Source organism: Mauremys mutica, chromosome 24 (genome assembly GCF_020497125.1).
Source record: "Mauremys mutica isolate MM-2020 ecotype Southern chromosome 24, ASM2049712v1, whole genome shotgun sequence".
Taxonomy (NCBI): Eukaryota; Metazoa; Chordata; order Testudines; family Geoemydidae; genus Mauremys; species Mauremys mutica.
Genome location: NC_059095.1, coordinates 7,495,967 through 7,514,126, shown reverse-complemented (window position 1 = coordinate 7,514,126; position 18,160 = coordinate 7,495,967). Strand labels below are relative to the sequence as shown.

Sequence of the window (18,160 nt, the reverse complement as noted above, 5' to 3'; positions counted from 1 at the left end):
TATGGGCAAGTCAATTAACACCTCCTCCCCTGTGCTTGTAAAATGAGGGTAATACATCACAGGGCGTCTGAGCTGCTTTGAGCACCTTGGATGAGTTCCAGAGAATTGCAAAGTACTATCACCAGCAGCTGGTGCAAACAATTGGTTCTGTACTTGAGCAATGGCTTGTAACCTGCCTATGCTTAGTGAGGTTTTTGAACAGATGCAGATTTGCTTATGGTGTGGTAGCCTCCTGGGTTCTTATGTTAAAGCATCATGTTATTGTGGTATCCTCCATGGGTGGCCACTATGACAGAGATGGTCAACTTGCTCCCAAGTTTTATTCATGTCTGTTGTTTTCCTGACTTTCTTCTGTCTTCAGAGCAGAGACTGCATTCAGATGGGACCCCCTCCAGAAGGCGAGTTGGTTCAGTTGCAGTGGACTGATGGAATCATCTATAAGGCCAAGTTCATTGCAGCCCAGATCAGTCAGATTTATCAGGTAAATAGGGAGGGGTCTAAAAACTCCACCACAGCACCTGTGTGTTGCACAAGCTTTGTTCCTCAGAGGTACAGAAGGCTTGTTTGTCAGAGGATGGAGATGGATGGCAGGAGAGAGATCACTTGTTATATTTATGAAGACGTAATGTGATCTCCAGAGTTAATATTTCCTGTATTCTTACAGGAACTGTAATGCTCCTAATGAAGAGAGTCGGGAAAAGGGTCCTCAGAGGCAGATTTGGATGCATGTACATACACATGCCTCTCTATCTACACATACCCGCTCTTAGAAATTCACAATGGGTTCCTTGCTTTCACACCCTTTCTCTGTGATGAAAAAGGATGCTTGAGTTGGTATATGTAGCTGTGCAGTGGATATAAGGAACTGTAGAGAAAAGGGACATCAGGGGACCCAGGTCAAAAGTGACTTGATATCACCACTGTCTGCTGGCTGTTCAATGGCCTGTGTGAAATGAGCTTTATGACCTCCGCTTCCTAACAAACAGGAATTTAGGTAATTAAAACTCTTGGCAATAAAACTGTAGATCAGGAATAGAATGGCTTGGAGACTGTACACTCGCCCTGGAGACTCGTGGGAAGGTACATGGCAGAGCAGTATGTGGGAACAAAGTCCTGCTGCTATATCTCCTTTACCTATTCTGTGACTAATTAGAAGCCTTCAATCTCCAGTTCTGTCATTCATGTCGCCAACTACCTTTTCTAGCAGAGAACAGAAGCAGCCAATTCTGCAGCCCACAAGGCTGAGTGCCGAAGCAGTTTTGTACCACATGTAGGATTTCTGTTTACAGGAGGTTAGCGATCAGAAATCTGAAAAAGGGTCCGCATTTCAACATGAAGTTCCCCAAAATTCAACACTGTCATTTGACGACATCTAGGTTAAATGGGCCACAAGAAGTTTCAAAATTTCCAGGATTCTGGGAGGTTTCAAGTGCACCCTGCGCACCTCAATTTAACCAAACACACACAATGAAACTTACCAAAAAACCCTATTTTGTGCAGTGTAGATTCCTGTTCCTGAGTAATCTTGGAAAGTGTGGTTGGAGAAATTTCCCAGGACACTTGTCTAAGAGGCATTTATAAAACTGTTTAGTCCGTTCACAAAAATTGCCTAAGGTCTTGACATGCAAACAGAAGAGCATCATAATCCACAGACTTGTATCCTAACGATCTCTTTGGCATGATGTTCCAAAGAAGACACAGTCTGATTTTAACATAAATTTTAACTTTTTTACGCTTCCATTGAAAATCTGTTCTTTGTTTGCTTTCCGATTTAGTCACGATATAGGAAATTCACATATTGATTGTTTAAAATAGCAGTAAAAGCTAAAAAAGAAAAAAAAAATGTAAAAAAGCATCTATTTACTGAAACTACTAAGTATCTACTCTGAAACCATCTATTTACCAGCACTAAATGAGAACAAAATATTCAGGCACATATGCATTTGTACATTTTGCAACTCATGCAGTTACTTGTTCCATGTTTTGCACATTCAGGTTAAGTGCATATTTTTTCAAAATTTAACTCCAGTGGTTTGTCTTTAAACCTCATGTCATAGGTCTCACCCCCACTTAGAGCTGTTGGGTTCTAATATGGGGACCTGCACTGGTTTCCCTCTAAACTAAAATCCTAGTTTAGATCTAGTAAAAGCTGCCACCACCCAATCAGGTACGTGGATTGGGACACAGTCCTTCCCCAAAATCCTTGGGGATCCCAAGAGCCCCAAATCCATGGAGTTCTTACACCCAGGAGAAATAAACCATTCCCCCCTGCTTCCTCCCCCCTCCCTTTTCCTAGGAGAGACACCGGGATCTAACTACAGAGGGATGCCTCCCCCTCCCCTTTCCCTGAGAATCCACCCAAGGAAAGACCAACCAAGTCCTTAATAGAAAAGAATTTATTAAAGAATAAAAAAGAAAGTCACTGTCTCTGTAACCGAGATGGAACAATATACAGGGTCTAAACTTATCAATCTCTGGAGGGAATTCCCCCTCCCTTCTTTCTCAGTAAAAGCAATCACAGTACAGACTTAAAGAAATTCTATAGCAAAACACAGAATTGCAAATACAGAAATAAAAGTATAAGAATACTAGTTCCTTGCTAATACTCACTAGCTTGAATAGAAGAATTTATTGCAGAAACCTGGGAGGACTTGATTAAGATGTCTGGACTCTCTTAATTCCCAAGAGAGACTCTCCAAGAAACAAAGAACAGGAAAAAAAACTTCCCTCCACACGGATTTGAAAATAATCTTGTCCCTCATTGGTCCTCTGGTCAGGTGTCCACAGGTACTGCTTGTTAACCCTTTACAGGTAGACAAAAACCTTAACCCTTAACTAACTGTTTATGACACCTCATTTGTGTGTGTATTCAGAATGGAGACTTAAACTACCCATAACGTATTCCCTTGTGCCTGGTTGTTACAGCTATGTCTGTGGGAGAGCGTCTCCTGCCAACATAGGGCTGTCCACACCGGCGCTTAGGTTGGTGTAACTTGAATCGCTCGGGGTGGGGGTGTGGCTTTTTCACACCCCTCATCAACATAAGCAGTAGTGTAGACCTGCCCATAGATTCTTTCGACCCTCTGAATTTTCCCAGTTTAAATCAAGCCCTACCTTTCTCTTAAGCCGTATTGTGTACGTTTTCTGCATTATCCAGGAGGCTACTGTAAGTCTTCAGCAAAGCAAGCAAGAGGCTCTGAGAACATTTATTTTATAGTTTAAAATTTCATGGGCTCATTTTCATGAACAAACATCCCTGTAACATCTCCTGTTACATAATTCATGATGTAATCAGTGCTCAGTGAAAGAGGTTTGGAATGAGGCGTTAACACCACCATTTTTTACACCTGACTGATTATTGTTCCTTGTTAAAACACAAAAATATTTTGACTTGTGTGAAAAAAAATCTTAATTTAAGAAGGAAGAAGGGCTTATTAATGTGAGCGTAATACCCATGTTACAACGGGAGGAGGGAGTGTTTTCTTCATGGTTCCCACTGTTTTCCGTGTCCATCAGAGAATCCTGGGGACTTTTTAGGCTGATAAAAGGAAGTGAGGAAAGAATTGTTAGCTGCAAATGGAGAAGTCAGTCACCTGATTGCTACTATGCTCTCTGCAGGTGGAGTTTGAAGATGGCTCCCAGCTGATGGTAAAACGTGGTGATATTTACACATTGGAGGAGGAGCTTCCTAAGAGAGTGAAATCTCGCCTGGTGAGTATCAAATCCGCCGGAAAAAAAGGGGGAGCTGCTTCTCACATATGCTCATTAGATTTTCTTTTAAAGGCTGTTTGAAAGTGACCTAAAAAGCTCCCTCTCCTGTCTAGAAGTATAAGACCCTAATTCACTCATAGAATATGTGTAAGATTGTAAAATGACTAATGAAGACATTTGAAAAGGTTTTAAACAATTCCTGCTTGTCAAGACCTGATTTCTGTGTTCCCTAGTTTAGAGATTTTGTGTTCAGTGAAGTGCCTTGCATCTTGTAGGATACCAGTTACAAACTCCGCCACTGAAATGTTGCCACCTGCGGGGTGAGAGGATAATGGTCAGGTGAACTGACCTGCAGCCCAATGGTGTCTTGGAAATTTTGGCCAACGATACTGAAATAAAAAACTTCCAAAAGATATTAATAATCCCATGGAACACAGAGGACCCTAATTTTTTAAGCTTCCTCTTAAAGACCAACATATAGTCTATGTCTACATTATGAGCTAGCGGTGTGATTCGTCCTCCTCATGTATATATACTCACACAGCATGCTACCTGTGCTACTGCAGCTACACAACTATTTACACTCATGCTATCTGGATGAGAGTAAGCGTGAGCGTGTGTGCACGCATGAGCGTGTGTGCACAAGTGGGGAAATCGTACCCATAGTGTAGGCATAGTTCCATGCAGTTAACTGTGGCTGAATTAGTCGACCTAGAAAAAAGGAGTTGATATTACTAAGATTGGAATCTGTGGCTCAAGAGTTCCCCCCCCTTCCTCCCCCAACCTGATGCTGCTTTCAAAGAGTGTGAGATCAGATGCCCAGAGCAATGAAGCACATACAGCTTCTTGCTTTGTTCTAGATGCCTGTGATGTCAACTGTTGCATGATAAAGACAAAAGGATTATAGGCACTGCCATACTGCGTTCCACTGGTGATCACCAGAGTCCCTGGTCTGTCTGACCACTAACACTGTCTGTGGCCACCAACAGATGCTTGAAGTTGCACATAAAATAAATTAAAATAAAATAACCCTGTAATGGACATTTATGTGGAATAAACTACCCATGGGCAGGGGTGGCCAGCCTGAGAAGGAGCCAGAATTTACCAATGTACATTGTCAAAGAGCCACAGTAATATGTAAGCAGCCCCCCCCATGAGCTCTCCCCTGAACCGGCAGCCCTGCCGATCAGCACCTCCCCACAGCTCCCAAACAGCTGTTTCATGGCATGCAGGAGGCTCCGGGTGGGGAGGGGAAGGGGGAGGGAGAGGAGCGAGGGCAGGAGGGGGCAGGAAGGGGTGGAATGGGGGCAGGGCCTGTGGCAGAGCCAGGGTTTGAGCAGTGAACACCCCCCTCCCCCCCCCGGCACATTGGAAAGTTGACGCCTCTAGCTCCAGCCCCGGAGTCGGTGCCTATACAAGGAGCCGCATATTAACTTCTGAAGAGCTGCATATGGCTCCGGAGCCACAGGTTGGCCACCCCTGATTTATAGGGATTAGGAAGAAGCTTCGCCAACTGGTTATAGGTTAGTTTATGCCATGAAATATTGAAGGGATTTTTAGTGCCTTATAAAATGCTTTTATCATCTCTAATGTAACTCTAGATTTTGTCATAATCCATACAGATATCACATCCTTCTTTAAATCCTCTGGTCTCAGACATCTTGTGGCAATGAATTCCACAGATTAACTATGCTGCGTGTAATTTACTTTTGTCCTTTTTTCAAGTGGATTCTGGGAGCAGAGGCACTGCTTGCGTTTGCTTTTATCAGGTGAACAGAGATCGTCAGTCTTTATTTAGACAATATTTTTGATAGTATCTGGCTGCAGCGCTGCCTTTCAGCAAAGCTGATGAATTTGAGTGGTGAGGTAGGGTGCGTGGAGGTGTCACTTTTGATGGATCCTGACCTTCAGGCTTTGTAACATTTCCAGAGTGACTGACACACACATCCACTCCCCTTCGTGCACACTCTCTTACTCATTCTGTCTCTCTCCCTCATGCGTGTGCACACACACACGCGCGCGCACACACAATGAAAGGTGAATAACTCGCATCTGACTTGAAACTCTTAGTTCTTTCTGCATGCCTCCTGTTCCCAGAGATTTTTAAGAAGAGCTCTGTGTGAGTGACCCACAAGATACTCTAATAAAGAGCAGCTGGATGAAGGAAGGAAGTAACCATGCTTACCAAGAACCTTCTCTCTGCTTTGCTTTGAGAGTGTGAGGCAGTGTATAAGCTATGCCATGTCTTCTTACAACAATCCCTTCCCCCAACAGACCCCTCTATGCCTAAGGAAGTAAGAGAAGCTTCCTTTACCAGGGTGTTTTGTACGATGAATGAATAACCTGAGCAGACAGAGAAGGGTTGCAGTGGCAGAGGATTTGTGGATAGGAGTTAGAGAGTGGAAGAGAACCTGCTACGGAAATGAAGCAGACTTGAAGTTTTTGAGTTTGGTCCTAACAAGCCAAGTGTGTTCCTCTGAGCCAGTCCCTGCAGTCTCCGGCCTTCAGTGGTTCTCTAGCATGGACGTAACACAATGTTCACTTTCTCCTGTCCACGCAGGTTTGTTAAATAGGTGCGCTTCTCTCTTGTGCATCTTCCCCTCTAATGATTGTACTTTCCTGTCTCCTGTAGTCCCTCAGCACTGGGGCCCCTCAGGAAGGAGTGTTTTCGGGAGATGAAGTGAAAGCGGCCAAGCGCCCCCGAGTGGGGAATTCCAGGAATCCCGAGGACTATGGACAGAATCCAGATTATTTGGCCTTCATGGAGACCCTGCTGCAGACGCAGTACCAGCCAGGACCACAGAGTAACATGTTTTAACCAGGATTAATAATAATAAAAAATTAACCCTTTTCAACCCTGAGGAAAAATAACCAGGAAACTGTGGAACAAAAGGCCAGCCCTGTGCAATAGCCTGCTGTGAATTCCTTTCTTCTGCTCTTGGTTTGGACTGCAAGAAAATCCTGTCTGGCTACAGGCTACCTCTACTCTGTCAGCTGCATTGCTGACCAATAGAATAGGGAGCGCAAAACCCCTTCAGACAGCATTTCACATGAAGACTTTGGAAGAGTTTGTACTAATGGAGCTTTGTGACTGGCTCTTTTTTTTTTTTTTTTTTTTAAGGTTTGGAAAGGGTTAAAATGAATGAAAAATGAAATGACTCAGATTTTTAAACCACATCAAACTCTTTTGTCTTTAAAAGGTGCTATTTCACTGACTACTGAAGCAGCCTTTGGAATCATGATTTCTGTACATATAAATCACCTTTGTGACGTTTTCTATAAATGAGCATTATTAAGAAAAAAAAACACAAACAAAAATAGGAAAGCGACAATTTCCACCAATATTTTTTTCTAGGTCGTTGCTTTAAAACAGAAAAAAATAAAATCATTTCCCCCTCCTTCCCACCACTGAAATGTAATTTAACACTGCAGTGGGGAGAGAGAACAAGAGCAGACATCATGGGTTGTTTTTTAAAGCAATGTTTTCTTTGTAACCCGGGGAAGGAGGGAAAGAAATGTCTCATAACCCGAATGTTGTTGCAGTCGATGAATTAGATGGTGGGTGTGTGCATTTCTGCCCTGTCATCAGCAAAGAGCAACCAGTGGAGAAATGGCTGGACTTTGGTATTTGCTCCTTCTACTCCTCTTCCTCGCCTTTTCCTCCCCCATCTTTGCAATCACTTAGACTCTGCCGCCTCCAGCGTGCATGCCTTTCGATTCAGATATGCCATTGATTCCTCCCCTCACAGACCTGGCAGGCACTGTTCTGTTGCTGCCCTCGCCTTTAAGAGCTGCCCTCCTCTTCCTATCAGACAGTGGCGTGCAAGGGGATTGTTCTGGCTCTCTCTTAGGCATGGCTTTGAGCTGTGCAGCTTACAGTTGTGTGAATCATTCCATGACAGAAGCCTTGGAGGTGTGTATATATTTCACTCCCACCCCCATTAAAGAAGAAATTCCCCAAACGCCTTTGATTGTTGTGACATCCTTTGATGTCACTAAGTAAAGAGTGAGCCTTTGAGATGCTCCTGGTGAAGCGGGATGAAAGCCTGCATTTGTTTGGGCTCAGTTCATTGAGTATTAAAATGAGTATTAAAGTCAGAAACAAATCTTGAAATACTGAGTGGACAGCTCCCACCTGAATGCTGTATAAGCACCTCCTGCTGTAGAGCTGTTATGGAACAGTGTTGCATAAAAGGCCTGATCCAAAGTCCATCAAAGTTGGTGGAAAGAGGCTCCCGCTGACTTCAGAGGGCTTTGAATCAGGTTTGAAGTGAAGAGAAATAAGTAGACTTTATGGAGAACTGCAGGGAGATGAGGCTGCTGCAGTGTGGGAGTGGGGGGACGGGGACATGGTACATGTACAGCACCTATTCAAACCCACCTTTGTGTCTTTGCCTGTGAGTTGACAAAGCTATCCAGGAAACGCGTCCTCAGCGATCTTTTTCACTTGAGTCCCTGAAATTCCTGGGCAGGGAGGAACAATATTCTCTTTTTAAGCCCCCTTGTAATACAGTCAATATATTTTTTAAAGTGACTGTGTTTAGATATCTTCAGGGGAGTAAGCGGGAAGCATTTGGGGAATAACATGGTAATTAGCATCTTAAGAGACTGGATGGATTTTCAGCTGTCCCAGTCAGAGAATGGAAATGGAGTGAAGTGTTCTTTCTTGGGGGAATTAGAATTCCCTTCACTTCTTGCTGCCTCTGCTGTGAGGTGCTTTGCTCTCTTTTTTTTTGTTTTGTTTTTTAAAGTGTGTTTTATAAAACAGTTTGAAATCCTTTCAGGCAGTTTTATTCTTTATTTTATTTTATTTTATTTTATTTTATTTTAAGCTTTCGACTTCTCCAAATGAATCTGTCTCCAAAAAAGCATTAGACTGAATTTATAAAAGAAGAATGTACTTTTTTTGTTTAAAGGAAAAAAGGACATGGTTCTTAAACGCCTCAGTTTGTGTCATTTTGGATAGAAGAAGAATTAGAACCTAGTTGAAGTCTCTTTCCTTTATTTGCTGCTGCACCTGTGTAGCGATTACTCCTGCATAGCTATCTCCTGTTGGCTAGGACATGATTTAAAGGATAAATTGCTTGTATAAAAGAAAAAAATGGATGGTTGCCAGGCCACAGAAATATTTAAAACAATTGAAAGAGAATTTAAACAGCAGAGGATTTTTTTTTTTTTTTGGGGGAAGTGGGGAGGGGAAGGGAGGTAGAGTGGGATGGGTTGTGAGCAGTGGGCAGATTTCCTCTGCATGTTAAAAGTCCTGACTGAAGTAGCACCATTACTGTATTCATATGTAGTACCTTTTTAAATACTATTTATATTGTAAAAACAACAACAAAAAAAAGTGTGTTTCCCCGACCCCCATATTCAGATGGTGAGTTATGTTTAAACGTGAATCTGGAACTGTAGAATGCCCTTCTTTGTTGCTGGGTTTTTCCTGTTTTGTTTGTTCTTAAAGCCCTCTTTTGGTTCAGGAATGACTTGTGCAGTTTATCTATAATGACCATGTTGAAGGTTTCTGTGCATCAGACTATGGAAAAGGAAATAGGAAATGCACACTTCTTCCCCACCCCCCAGTGAAATATATTTGTAAGTGTCTGATTATGTGCTATAAAATTGATTTTTTTTTTCCCTCTTAGATTAAGGATGTGATGTATTTTTTTTGCATTTTTTTTCTCTGCCTCTAGGTTCATAATGAATTAAAGGCTATTGAGCACTTCAGAATTACAATTTTTAGGAGGTTGAAGTCTCTTCATTTCTAAATAAAAGCTACTGTGCTGAAGGGGAAGAAATCTCCCAAGTCAGAGTGGTTCTTGAAAGCTGACCAGTAACTCGGTCATGAGAAGCTGAGGTTGGTGAATTGGAATGTGGTCTGCCCCTTCTCTCCTAAGAGCAGGACAAGAGCTCTGCCCTTGCAGCCCCGTCTCAGTTCAGAATTGAAATTGTAATGATCCAAGGTCCAGGACTTGGTATAGCTAGATCAGTGCCAGTGAGGCCCAAAATAGGGAGACTGTGGAATCTGTCAGAGGTTTTTAAGAAGAGGTTAAACAAACACCTGACAGGGATGGTCTAGATAATATTTAGTCCTGCCTTCGAGCAGGGGACTGGGTGAGTTGACTTATCAAGGTCCCTTCCAATCCTACATTTCTGTGATTTTTATAAACCACCAGTGGCTACGTATTACAGGGAAATCTGTCTTTTAGGCATGCTGAACCACTACTGAGATGGCTATCTAGCCCTTACAGGTCACACAGATAATGAACCTTTTAAAATCGCATCTTTTCAATTGTCAACACCCCTTTTCCCCCCACTTGAGTTCTGACATTGTTTTGTAGAGACATCTCACAGACTGCTACAGTCAGTGACTAATGCTTCAGATCAGGTGAAAGCAATATCCCTTAGATTTCAGCTCACCAATACCTGCTTCCTAGCTTTACTCAAGGTAGTCTGATAAAAACCATATTATTTGATCCAGAGGCGTGAGAAGGAAGTGAGAGCCAAAGTCTCTGTTGGTCTAATTCCATTGCAGTCACTAGCAGAAATTTGTCCTGTGATTTTTAAGGTCCACTATCTTGTGACCTGCCATAACCAACAACCCTTTGTGAAGGGCCAATAAAGCCACATTAAGGACCAGTAAAATGTTTCCAAGCAGAAGCCTTGGACCAGTATCAGAAAGATGAAGATCAACATTTCCTATCAGAGCATCATGGAGCTGGGATGGAGCAGATATTCTCACACTAGCCTTCCCAGGTCTTGACACTCTGTTGGTCTAGGAACTATTCTAGGCCCTTTCCCTATTCAGTCTCCCACTGAGGTAGATTCTGCGGGGCTGAACAGAAAACTGAGCTATCCCGTGTCATCTCACAGTGTGAGCACCATGGGGATGAGGTGTGAATACTGCTTAGCTAGCTAAGCATCTCATTCACTATTCCTTACTCTGAGCACCATTTGGGGTGGGGCAGAGAGTCTTCTGTTGAATGCCCCTCATTAGTCTCTTCCAGTCTCTCTCTCTCATATTCCTGACGATTTGGGGTGTTTCTTACCCATGCACCTGAATTGCAGTGATAGCTGGAGATGTTACTCTGTCCTTTTTTTGTCCCATGTGTCGTCCCCGTGTCTCTCTCCCCCCCCCTCTTCCCGGACACGCACCTCTCAATCTCCTTGACTTGCCTCGGTCTCATTTCCTCCAATCTCTGGAATTCCCACTCCTTCCCTTCTCATCTCACGTCAGGTACAATCTGTTTGCAGGAGTTACTACGTATTCCGCAGGTTCCTGTTGCCGGGCAGCCTGGACCAGTGCGATGAACAGACTGCAAAGCCCTTCCCTGGCCTGCCCTGTGGAGTGCTTGTCATAGATGCAGTCAGTGATGGGCCCAGATTACATGGGTCTTTGGCCAGATAACCATCTGTTATTCTCCCTCCCAGCTCTGAAGCCCTGAAGAAGACCACTTTTGCTATTGTTGTTTCAGAGAAGTACAGCTCCTGTTTTGAGGCTTGTGATTAGCGGGATGTATTCACAAGCAAACATCTTAAATCCTGTAGTGTAAAAGCTGGTGGAGTTCTCTTTGTGAGTCTGTGTCACAAATAGTCACACGCACAATAAAGCTGTTCTGTGATAATTTCTGGCAGCATTGAAAAGACAGGAATGAACAGGCTGCTTATTCTTGCTGCAACGCTGCCAGACGGAGTTTAGCCCTAAGCCCGGAGGGTGGAATAGTGGAGGAAGAGAAATGTTTAACTTTTCCGTTTCTGTGTCTGACAGAAGACACAGCAGCTCAGTGAGGGATGAGAGGAGGATTCTTTTCTTGCAGGTGAGTAATTTGGAATGTCATGTTGAAATAGCAGTGCCGTTGGGAGTATGCGTGGCTACGTACTTTACATGCATTGCCTCTTGATGCTCAAGGTCAAAATGCTACGGCCTTTATTAGGAACATATGGACTAGTTCTCCGATCAAGATGATAAATGGTCCAAACTTCTAGCCACATTGGTCAGCTCGTCGCCTTTTTGATTCACCTGATCTAGACGTGGAAGTGCCATGAGACGAGTGTTCTCGTCGTATTTCAGATCCCGTTGAAACAGTGACTCTCATAGGTGTGTTCTCACAGGTCTCCAGCATAGAGGTCTGGGTGCTCATCTGCACCATTTTGAAGCCTGCCCATCAGTTCTCCCATCTTCCTGCAGCCTCCCAGCACTGGGATCTTTGAACACAGAGGGCCAGGAATTTTCAGTACAGCTTCCATGCGCTCTCTCCAGTGCCCTTTGTGCTTTCCTTTCACTTGGCTGTAATTCCATGATCACACTCCTTTTAAGAGATGAGGAGATGAAAACAAAGAGAAGGGTGAGGGGTGATTTGATTACGATCTATAAGTATCTACATGGGGAACAAATATTTAATAATGGGCTCTTGAAACTAAGCAAAGAAAGGTATAGCATGGTCCAATGGCTGGAAGTTGGAAGCTAGACAAATTCAGACTGGGAACAATTTACCAAGGGTCATGGTGGATTCTCTATCACTGGCAATTTTAAAATCAAGATTGGATGTTTATCTAAAAGATCTGCTTTAGGAATTATTTTGGGGAAGTTTTTATGGCTTGTTATACAAGGGGTCAGACAAGATGATCAAAATGGTCCATTCTGGCCTTGGAATCTCTGAATCTATAAAGGGCCACCTCAGATGCTCCTAGAATCCGTGTTTCAGCTCTTTCTTATCGCACGTGTATCAGTTGGGGTTATTTTGTTTTTACATTTCTCGTTTCCAGCCATTGGTATGGGTTCTGCATCAGTGCTGCTGCTTCAAAGGATGCATTGAACTAGAGCAGGGAGGAACTTGGCGTTTGTTTTGCGGGAAGTCGACATTTTTGAAATTTTGTTTTCATTTCAGATTACAACAAAACAAGTTTTTGAAATTTGCAGCAAAATAGAAATTCCAAAAAAAAAATCCATTTTGAAAACTTCGTTTGAGGAAAATTTTTAAATTTTGTTTCAGAACAAAATTATTTGTTTTGATTTTTTCATTATTATTATTTTTACATTTCATGACATGCCAGCAGTAGTAGTGCATAATCTGACAGGAGATAGAATCCTAGAAATGTAGGACTGGAAGGGACCTGGAGAAGTCAAGTCTGGTCTCCTGTGCTGAAGCACAACCAAGTAAACTTAGAACAACCGGGACAGATGTTTGTTCAATCTGTTCTTCAACCTGCGGTGATGGGGATTCCACAACCTCCCTTGGAAGCCTGGTCCAGCGCTTCACTACTCTTATAAAGATGTAGTCATGTCCCTGAGTGAGCTTGGACCACCAGCCTTTCGGTTAACAGACAAACACACTAACGGATTGTGCTAGAGATCCAGCTGCTCGCTGGAATGTTGCACTACCAGTTTAACTTAAATCACTCTTTAAACCCGTGTTTAAACGCGCTGTATGTCAAGCCACGTCATATTATGCTATCTAGTAACCATGATATAATCGATGTTGTAAAAAGTTAAATGGAGCTGCTACTTAGTACAGATTGAAACTTCTTATCTTATTTTCTAGATCAGGATGTCACCCGTTTGTGCTGTGAAACAGTTTGACACATTTGTGAATTTTTTCATCCAAATAGACAATTTCACTGAAAAATTCACTTTCTTGAAAAAATTCCAATCCACTCTCTTCCTAGCTGCCTTTATATCTCCGTTTTACCGCATTCAGCCCTCCAGGTATTGGGAGATGAATACAGTGGATCCAATTAAAAATGAAAATCAAGAGAACACTTCATTTTTTTTCTTTCCTATCTGAGGGTGGTCTAAGAAAGGGGACTGGAAGGCTTCATGGTTACAGAATGAAAGATGGATCTGAAAAACTGTCTAACCCACTAGTTCAAATCCCACCCAGATCTGTAGGGATCAAAAGGTCACTGATATTCCACGGCCCATGTGAAATGAGATGGACTCTAGCTGCCCAAGGGCAAAAGTCCACAACTCAAACTATTGCTGCGAGCTTCTCCCTCCTGCTGCTGATCTCAACAGAGAGGCTGAAGACTGAATGAGAGATTGTCACTCAACTCCACTCTTGCATTTGGTCCCCTCCATAGCAGGGTTGAGGCTTATCTGTAGGCAAAGCTTGCCCTGCTCTTGCCTGGGTTTTTACCTCTTCTCTTGAGTTAATAGGATTTCAGTCTCCGGGGCTGTCAATCCTGCACCTTTCACCAGCACTAAATACATGAACGAATAAAAGGAAATACAGAACCATACTCCTGTGGATTGAATCTCGGGGCTTGTCTACCTGAGGAAGTTGTACTGGTGTGTAAAGGTGTGATTTACTTTCTAACCAGTACTTCCCCCGCATGGGGATGCGCTTATTTTGGTTTGAGTGACCTGTTTCAATTTAGCTTAAATTGATCAGGTTAAGCTAAACCTCAGGAAGCCACTCGTAAACTGAAATAGCATTCGCACAGGTTTAGTAAGTGATTTAAGTTAAACTGGTGCCACTTTTCCGTGTATTCAGGTCTCCAGAGCCTTCCTCCTTTCCTGAATGTGGAATCTGTAGCTCTGCTTACAAGAAGATTGTGTTTTTTAAAAGAGTGATAAAGTTGCTCCTTTTGGGGCAAGGGAATATGAAGTATTTCTGTTTGCTTGATGCTGGGGTAATTCCATTGAGGATTAAAGGTGATGGTGTCACATCAGGGTGTTGCTTTAGACATCTCCTCCTCTATGGCTTGGTAATTTTGTGGGGAGAGGAAGCAAAAATGAAGACTTTCTCCAGCAGGTTCTTTTACTGGAGCTGAGGCAGCTGAGTCTTCTCCACTCTACTCCAACGATTAAAAATCCCCTAATCCCATTGCCCTGCACTGCTTGCAGTCATTTATACCAAGGGAAAATGGGCTGGTCTTTGCAATGGTTTAAATGATGGGCAAGGGGCAGGGCAAACGGAGACTCAAGACCGCTCTGTAATAAAGTGTCTGGAGGACTGTTTGGGCTGGAGAAGAGAGGAGGCACATGTGTGTGACTAGGTTAGTATTGGCCATGTATTGGGGTCAAAGGAGAAGCGACTGTAGTCCTCCTGCAGCTAAGGTTCGCGGAGACTCTCCATGTTTGTTCCAAAAGGGAGATGGTGAACACTGGTTTCACAGACTCTCAACAAGGCCCAGCGAGGTGCACCTGCTGCAGTCAGGGCTCGGGGGCAAGTACAGTCTCCGATCTCACCACCCATTATTGACTGCCACCTCCTGGGAAGCCTGTTGTTTTCACACTTGCAGGCCTGCAAAGGTCATGTTGATCTGTAGAATGCCTGGAGGACCCAGGTGGCTGATACCTACCTGTAGATGCCATTCTTCTCATTTAAAGTGGTGCTTGGAATAAATGGACAGTTCTGTCTGCATAGCACATGGGGCAGAGTGCCAAGAACCTAAGCAGAGGACCTGTGCTTAATACCGATTGGGCCTAGCACTGAATGATACTTAACACTTTCCACCTCAAAGCACTGCAGAAAAATGACTCCTCCCAACACCCCTATGAGCGATTTCATGCCTGCTTTACAAACAGAGGCAGACAGGGCAAGCGAATTGCCCTAGGTCACAGTAGAAGACCTTGAAGTTCCTGTCTCCCAGCCCTGTGTTCAGATTATGCCTTGCTCAGACCCTGGTCCACAGATTACTGTACCCTCACCCCAGCTGTAAACTGATATTGGGGTGTTAGCCCCAAATGGAATGTTGGGCTAGTATTCCTCCGCATCTCTGATGGAAGAAAAGTTAACTGCCCGCTGAGTTTATTTTGGTTATGTTCCAATCGAAAGTGGTTTGGAGTATTTTATATATTAAAGATTAGAGAAGCAGAAACAACTGCAATTTATTCTCCAATCTACAGGTCCTTGTGTAATTCTACCCAGAGTTAGCCCATTCTTCCATGGGCTGAACAGGAATCTGGCTGAGCAGCGGCAGGGCATGGCAGTGTGCTGCTGACTTTGGCTTACCTTTCAGCCCTAGGCTTGTCATTTCAGATGCCGGCTACTAATACTGGAATATCAGAGCTGCAGCCTCTCTCCAGCAAACAGGCTCCTGGCCAGGCTGTTTCTATAGCAGGAGTGACCTCGTCCTCGTGGTTTGAAAATCAATGGACATATGCCCTCCTCATGTGGCCAAGCTGGCTCTAGACTGCACAGCAGCTCTTCATGGGTTGGAGGAGAATGGTCGGTTACTTTTGATACAAGCCAGGGTGCTGCAATAGTTTTTTCTCTCTCAGCACAGCAGAGACACACAGATTCACCCACTAGACAACTGCCAGCAAAGAAAGAACCTGACTTGATCCTAGATACAGGAGGATTCACGGATATTTCAAAGAGGTGATGGTGGTAAGAAAGCTGTGCTTAAATTCTCCAAACAGCCTAAGGCCTCCTCACTCCCTGCCTGTGGATAAGGGCTGTCTCTCTTCTTCCTTGGGCTGCTGTTACCTTTCATCAGTTTGGAGCTTTTGGAGCGTAACTAGGCCGAGGAAGTGATGCATCTGGGTCCAGTGTAGTTTGGGGTTCAGGCATAAGACTCAACTTGAGGCTGAGATTTAAAGGTGCTGTGACCTGACAAACCATTCACATGAGATTTCCGACCACAAGTGGTGGAAATCTCATGAGTGCAGCTGTTCCCACGCGTTTCCCACCATTTTGGCTGAAGTTTGATAAGAACAGCAGTTGTGAGATTGTTCATAGATTTTTAAGGCCACAAAGACCCTAGATAATCTAGTCTGAACAGTACAACACAGGCCACTGAATTTTACCATTACCCCTCCATTAAGCCCAATAACTTGTTAAAGTGTATCTTCCAGGAAGGCGTCCGGTCCTGATCAGAAGACATCCAGAGATGGAGAATCCAGCACTTTAGTAGTTTGTTCCAATGATTACTCACCTTCACTGTTATAAATTTGGGCCTAATTTCTAATTTGAATTTGTCTGGCTTCCACCACCAGCCACTGGTTCTTGTTATGCCTTCTTTCTGTTAGATTAGAATCCTTTAGTGTAGCTGCTTCTGACCTGGGACTGGAAAATAGGCTGCTTCTGGGTTTGGATCCCACTTGGAACCAAAACTGTTTACTCCTGGGGGAATTCTGTGCTACTGCATGCATAATTAATGAGCCATGCATATTTTTAATTTTTTGCACAGAAAAAACCTGCCAAAATGTTACTACAGTTCTGCCTTTTTCCCACCAGAGGACGCTCTGGTGATCGAACACAACAGCAGCTCCTGGCCAGCTAGGGAAGAGAGAGCCTGCCTTCTTCGCAGCGCCTGCAGGCCAGGTCAGGAGACAGGCTGGGGGAGGGGGAGTCAGGCTCATAAGGGCTAGTGGGGGAGGACAGACTGGGGCAGGGGCTGAATGGGAGTGGAGGCACAGGGTCACGGGGGGAGGGAGGTGCAGGACCACATGGTGATGGGGGAATCGGTGCAGAACTACATGGGGATAGAGTGTGGCTGAATGGGGGGCACAGAGACACTGGACAGGGAGGGGGTACAGGGACACACAGGGATAGGTGAATGGCTGGGTGGGGGCACAGACATGGGGACTGGGAGGGGGTACAGGAACACACACAGACAAGGGAGTGGCTGGGTGGGGGCACAGAGATGGATGGGGGAGGGGGTACAGAGTTGGGGAGGGGGTGCAGGGCCATATGGGGATGGGGGGAGTGGGTATCTGAGTGGGGGTGGAGGGACACATGGACAGGGGGGTGCAAGGACACATGGGGGTGGGGCAGATGTGCTTGACTGAATAGGAGAGGCTAGGGGTCAGCCAGGATCTGCATGGGGGAAGCTCCCTAACAATCCCTCCTTGACCCCCAAAAACTTGTTCCATACTTTTCCCACTCTTACCCAACAACCCTCCAAGTTCACACTCAGGCTCCTTCCCAGCAATTTACTTCCTCTCCCTCAGCTTCTCCGTTACCCCTCACTCCCATAAGCCTTTGCACTGCTTCTGAGGGGTGCGGGAAATACATTTCTGTATTGTAGTTTAAATGAATTATTACACAGCATTCTGTGTTAATATGCCTAGTAAGGAATCTTTCTGACAAAAAACATTTCCTGAATCTTTTTTGTCTGTATTGTTACAGACATACTTGCTGGCAGGTATTTTGAAATAAATGACCAAAAATAATTGAAACTGGTATGATTATATTGTGTTATTTTGACAAAGAAAATATGCAGAATTTTAAAATATTGTGCAGAGAATTTTTAATTTTTTGGTGCAGAATTCCCCCAGGAGTAAAAACTAGGGACAGGCTTGACTTCAGATGTTCAAATACACATCTGAAAAGGATGGCAATCCAAAGCTTTGTCCTTATTCAGGGGATGAAACCATTTTATAGGCTTGTACCGTCTCTGTTCAGCTCCGCTGATTGGACTTTTCTGCACTAAATTCTCCCTATTTAATGATGAATCCTAATACTTTTACCTTCTATAGGTAAAACGAAGGACCTCAAACCACTCT

At 44.0% G+C, this 18,160-nt stretch overlaps 1 protein-coding gene across 1 annotated transcript in view; it reads left to right on the top strand.

Moving 5' to 3' along the window:
• Positions 1-8,805, top strand: part of KDM4B (lysine demethylase 4B) — a 165,153-nt gene extending 156,348 nt beyond the window's left edge. The window contains exons 21-23 of the mRNA XM_044998466.1: positions 362-481; positions 3,619-3,711; positions 6,344-8,805. Coding sequence (XP_044854401.1) covers positions 362-481; positions 3,619-3,711; positions 6,344-6,529 — 399 coding nt within the window. The 3' untranslated portion in view covers positions 6,530-8,805. The remainder of the gene's footprint in view (positions 1-361; positions 482-3,618; positions 3,712-6,343) is intronic.
• The last annotated feature ends 9,355 nt before the right edge of the window (positions 8,806-18,160 follow it).